This window comes from Schistocerca americana, chromosome 6 (genome assembly GCF_021461395.2).
Source record: "Schistocerca americana isolate TAMUIC-IGC-003095 chromosome 6, iqSchAmer2.1, whole genome shotgun sequence".
Lineage (NCBI taxonomy): Eukaryota > Metazoa > Arthropoda > Insecta > Orthoptera > Acrididae > Schistocerca > Schistocerca americana.
In genome coordinates, this window is record NC_060124.1 from 485,002,744 (window position 1) to 485,008,743 (window position 6,000).

The window sequence follows — 6,000 nt, forward strand, 5'->3', positions numbered from 1 at the left end:
GGGACGAAAGATGCTTCCCTGCACTTCGTTCTAGAAGTTCGATTCTTAGTGTTCCCTCTTGATTTAGTACGCATTGCATATTACTTGTCGCTGTCAATATCTTACAAATATTTTTTTCTGAAAACTGTAATATATTGCACCATTTTACATTTCCAGAAACTAGAACACTATTTGATCGTAAATTTCAGTATTTAATTACTGTTTTTGACCATTACAATCATCATCAAATCGATCTAAGAAAGGATGAAGTTGAATATATTCGAGGTGTTGGGGTATAAGTGCAGAAACTGTGATCTGTGTTCTCTATCCTTCTAACAGTCTTCCTGCTGGCAGGCTCGTAAATGCACCACTAAGTGGATTCCGTCTATGAGTTTTGCATCTCTACATCCACACTTCTACACCTGATCTGCTCCTCTCCGTCGCCCCCTCCAACCCTCCGAAAAATAAGCATTAATGGCTTGCTCTCGCCACCTGTATTGGTGGTTGGTTGGTTTATGGGGTTGAAGGGACCAGACTGCAACATCCATCGGTCCCGTACTTGGTGGTACTAACGAACCTACGTACTGCACCTAATAGCTATAATTATTAGTCTGAAAATAAAGTAAATTCTGATATAATGTTGTTCAGTACACTCTCCTCAGGCACCTGTAAAAATATCTGCACCTATACCTCTAACTCCCGTTATGAGTAAGATCGTTATGGTAAGTTACTACAGGGTAACTTCCTGCATGACTTGAGATACAACTGAGAAGTGACAAGCCCCTCTCCTTAAACTTAGTAAGAGAAGTAAATAAAATTTTTAGACGTGATTGGCATCATCAGAAGATATAAAAACGTGATAATCTGTGTTGAACATAGCGTCTGACGCAGGACCGCCGTTAGAGATGTAACCATTCCTGATGATACAACTTTAGAATCACTTGATATTACAAATCCCTAAATTAAAGTTCCATTCAACGAAATCATTGGGATTATAAAGCGTATTCTACAGTATCATAAGAAGATTAGTGCAACAGAAGACACTGAGCTCGTTTAAAAGCTTCTCTTGAGTTTTCCTACAACTTTTGCTCTTTCAGTAATAAAATATATTGCCAAAAAAGGCCTTTGAATGAACAATAGCTTAGCTGCAACATCAAATTTATGTCCCACAAATAAGTTTTTTGATAAATTTCCAAGCTGGAAAGATCAGGTCAGTTACTATAAATGGAAATGTAGCCATCTTAGCAATGATAAAAGGTAATATAAACGATATCAACGCCTTTGCGCGACGGTTCACTTCCATGCACAAAAAAAAAAAAAAAAAAAAAACTGTTAACTGTTCAGACCTTACTAAAAATAACAATAGACATGAGCTCAGCATTTATAGGAAAATCTACATACACTGATAATATTAATCTCACCAAATGCTCTCGTCTAATGCGATATGAAAGAGCTTTTTTTACTTCCTTACTGTACCAACTTATTTTAATGCCATTAGACAGCCATGGAATACCTAAAGAATTTGACACATTAATAGAAAGAACGTTAAAAGTACCTTCTTTACATCCATGATATGCCAACTTATTCTTTTGCCATTAGACATGAAAAATGCAAAGAATTACAAATATTAAATAAATTGCCGTATCAAACGGATACACAGAGAGCTTTATCATGCTAACATACACGAAGATAAAGAAAAAGAGGAATACCACAAACACCCAAGAGCACAGGACATATTAAAAATTAGACCCAGATTACATATTTAGAAAGTTTCTGAACGGTGAGAAAAACGCTTTGAGAACGCAACGCTCATAAGCGTTTTAAAAATAAATAATGCTCTAAATCTTCGGCTTCGACATTATACATATAACAAATAAAGTCGATTTTCAAATTTAGGCGCCTAGAAAATACGTTACAATCATTGTGATGAATTTTACATTGGACAGACGCTTAGAATTTTTAGTATTAGATCCAGGGAACATTCATCTGCAGAACAAAACTGCATTTCATTCACACCTCATTGAACACAAGTATACAGTAACCAGCATAGATAACAACATGGAAGTAGTACCTCAAAATTCTGAATGAACAAATAGAATTCGCACGAATCCTCTTTCTTCACTGCATGACGTGCTGTTGCAGTTTTTTTACATTTTGTTTTGCTCTCTGTTCTTTGCCAAACACCGTCGACAGCTTGTTCGCAAGTATGTAAATCCCTTCCCGTTTGGATTTTTCACGGCTTCTTTGTTCTCTTTTTCTGAGATCGTTGTGCCTATGGCAGAGTAGTGAAACTACCGTAGGTTACATTAGACTGTAATAAGTATGCGTAGACTACTATTGTTTCCCAGTAGCTTCGCTCAGTACGACCGTAACCGCGTTAGTTGTAGGTTGGCTGTGTTGCATACTTCTTGGGCTTTAGGTCATTTCGATCTTTTTTTTTTTTTTGTATGCGATCACTGTCTTACGAGATCCACCAAGAAACTAGAAGTGGTGAACCGTCTAGAAACTAAGTGAATATAAATACAGTGGCACGGAATCAACAAAATATTTTAGTTCTCTATAGTTATTCTCCTGTGTGATACTTAAAAATGAATTTATATACAGGAAAATTGCAAAAGTTAATATTTAATTCAGTTTTTACTCGAAAATTGTTGATTTTTTAGCGTTAAATATAGGAATACAGTAGACTAAACAAGAAAAATATAAAAATTTATCATACAACGAAAGAAAATGCTATTTCCTCAAAAAGAGAGAAAATTTTAAAAAAGAAGCAAAACAAAAACACATCAAACATCTGTTCAGTACTTCGTCGAGCTTGTGTAAAGCATTTCATTTATTCATAAGCAACTTTCACTCTTCTTGCCTTTGATCATGATCTTTCTATTGAGCGCAAAAAACAGCTGTGAAAATATAAATTTTTTATGTTTGTGCTTGTTAACTTTTCTTGTATCGAAAGTAATTCCTTTGGTTACATAGAGCGCAGAAGTTATACAATCAGCTAATTTTTATTACTTATAAAATGCAATTTATATTTTGTAAGAATATACAGCTTGAATACACTGTGGAGTCACACTGAACGATGTGAAGTTTTAGTTATGCGAGGAAAGAAAAAGAAAATCAGTCGTTGGCTCCCGGTTTCTCTCTCATACATTTATTTATTTTTCTCTTCCTACCGATACTACCGGTAATCCTGCCATTTACTGCGTCATTTATCAGAGTACCAAAACGACCGAATCGTAGTTTTGGTAGAGGGCAACTTTAGCCTGTGACTTGTCTCGTGTCTCAGTACTGTGCTTTCAACTATTTTCTAGTGTCCTTTTTACGTCGTACACACATATTTTAGAGACTGCATTTGTGATTTTAACTAACGTCTTATTACAGACTCAATTTTGCGCTTAAACTTTGTTTTTCTTACGTTTTTGACGCATCCTAATTTGGCTTATGTTTACCTTACGACATACCTCTGGCATTCTGACACGCGGCACATGCAGCCATCGATATCTATCGGCCGAACATCCTAAGCTGTTTATATTTCAGCTGTAGGCACAGCATCCGAACTGTGGTGCTACATCACGGGACACGAGTGTTCATCACAGTATTATCACGCTTTTGCAGCTTGTGATGATGTTAGTCATCATTAATAATTTTGTTTACTTTGTTGTTAAGTTGAACGACACATGTGCGTTATTTGTCAGATTCTTCTCAGGTAACGTGAAACAAAGCTTCTATTTTGACAGTTTTAATTCACAATAACGATCTTAATGTAAGAATATGTGAGTAAACGCCGCGACTGGTGCCAGATATGCATGAGACTCAACGCCACACTACGTATTAACCCATCCAAATATTGGAAAGCATTCCATCAATACACCAGCAGTAGTAATTACATACCTCACTGACCGTTCCTCCACAACAACAATCCATTACCTGACAACCTGAGCAAACATCACCACTTTGCGTCCTATCTCTCCGACATCTTCTTCATTCCTGATTCCCTTCAACTTCTGAAAACACAAATACTGCTGTCCTACCCCTAGATCCAAGCTTCAACTACTACGCCAACATACCATACACAGAATTAAATACACGTATCGCCCGGGTTCCCGGGTTCGATTCCCGGCAGGGTCAGGAATTTTCACTGCCTCGTGATGACTGGGTGTTGTGTGATGTCCTTAGGTTAGTTAGGTATAAGTAGTTCTAAGTTCTAGGGAACTGATGACCATAGATGTTGAGTCCCATAGTGCTCAGAGCCATTTGAACCATTTGAACCAAATACACGTATCACAGCATATGACACAAAACAAGTCTCTCCCACGGTCACGACCGCATTACCTATCGGCATCTAACAGAATGACCCCTCTCCTTTCTTTCCACACTCTCAATGCTTTATAACACGATCCTCTCCATAGGTTGCTATCCTGAACTGTAGCAAACTTGCAAAACCCTACGATTCCTCAAACTCACAGACCCCTACAGGTACCTTCTCTTATCGCCCCACCAGCTAGACCTCATTGTTCAAGATTTTTTAATCCATCGTCTCCCAAAGCATCCAACACCTGAACCACCACCACCTTGTTCCTGTTCACCAGTGTGGCTTTCGTCCCAACTCCTCCCCTGATGACAAGTTCCTTTACCTTCCTCATCTCCTAACTCCAACTCAATGCCCAAAAAATCCACTATTATTGTCTCCTCGGACATGGAACAGTCCTATGACCAGTCTCTCGCTCTGCACTCACAGTCAGGTCAAAGATTTATCTCTAACCCAGCCACATATTACAAACACTTCACTTATCAACAATGCCCACCCTCTCCTCCCCACTCTGTCTTCATACTTGTATGTTGCAACGATAGACACCTTTTTATACTTCTAATATGTTACATATCGCGACACCTACGTTATTCACGGCGGGAATTTTGTCTGTAACCACTTTTTTCAGCACTGCTATACAAAGTTTCGAAATGTTTGAAAGACTTTTTTTACCTTTCACTGTAACTGATTCTGCTTTTTTTTCAGATTTTGAATACATCGTACACGATCTTCAACATGATGATCAATTTCTAAAGAAGAAATGAGCGCTTCTGATGCTTCAACTTCAGACCACTGTTATTTCAACAATGATCAATATGAATTACTGCACACAAAGAAGTGCCACTTTTTATATTGCACACAGATGAATGCATCTCCTTATCGAATCAGTTTCATCTAAGGAAAACTGTAACGTTGATAACTCTAAAAGTCTGCGTTGTCAATACGAAAAAGCAACGTTTTGATCCAACACATTTTGTGAAAAGTACAAGTGATCTAAGTCACGATTTCACATGTATAGAGAATGGGGCAATAGAATAAGTGTATTATTATTTGTACTAGAGAACGCAGCAAGTACTGAAAACAACACATGAATAAACTATTACAAAAACAAACAACGGAAAATCCAGTATGGAATGTAACAATACGAGAGCTAAAGCTATGATTGTGTGAATCTTTTTATTGTGCCTATCGCGACTCAGCATCTCCGCTGTATGGCGAGTAGCAACTTTCCTTCTCTGGTATTGTTACAAAAACAGTTCGATGTTGACAAGATGCAAAACAGAAAAAGATGTATAAGATGCACACGCACTGACACTTAACATTTTATTGTTGGGCTCGTGATACTGTGTCAAATCCGAGGGCATTAACTGCACCATGTTCTTAAATAAAATTTTCTCTTGCATAAAATGCTTTTCTTGTGCTCTATTCTTTCCACTACAATCCTACACATTGCCTCCAACATCCAATATGATTTCTTTAAAGTGAAACAGACACTGCACTAGTGGATACATGCGTGAATCTCTCTCTCTCTCTCTCTCACTCTCTCTCGCTCTAGACTTGTGAAGAAAAATTACCATATTACAATGGAAAAAGTTGACAGTAAATGATTGGAATAAAAATGCATTGCTAAAAAGTGGGAACCATCTTGAGCAGTAAGAACATTCTTTATCATAAGTTGCTGAAAACAGCTTCATAAGCAAATGAAACAAGAG

General features: G+C 37.5%; 1 protein-coding gene across 1 annotated transcript in view; it reads left to right on the top strand.

The window, feature by feature from the left end:
• LOC124619868 (odorant receptor coreceptor-like) overlaps positions 1 to 5,634 on the top strand; it is a 99,623-nt gene extending 93,989 nt beyond the window's left edge. Inside the window, exon 8 of the mRNA XM_047146488.1 lies at positions 4,994 to 5,634. Coding sequence (XP_047002444.1) covers positions 4,994 to 5,041 — 48 coding nt within the window. The 3' untranslated portion in view covers positions 5,042 to 5,634. The remainder of the gene's footprint in view (positions 1 to 4,993) is intronic.
• The last annotated feature ends 366 nt before the right edge of the window (positions 5,635 to 6,000 follow it).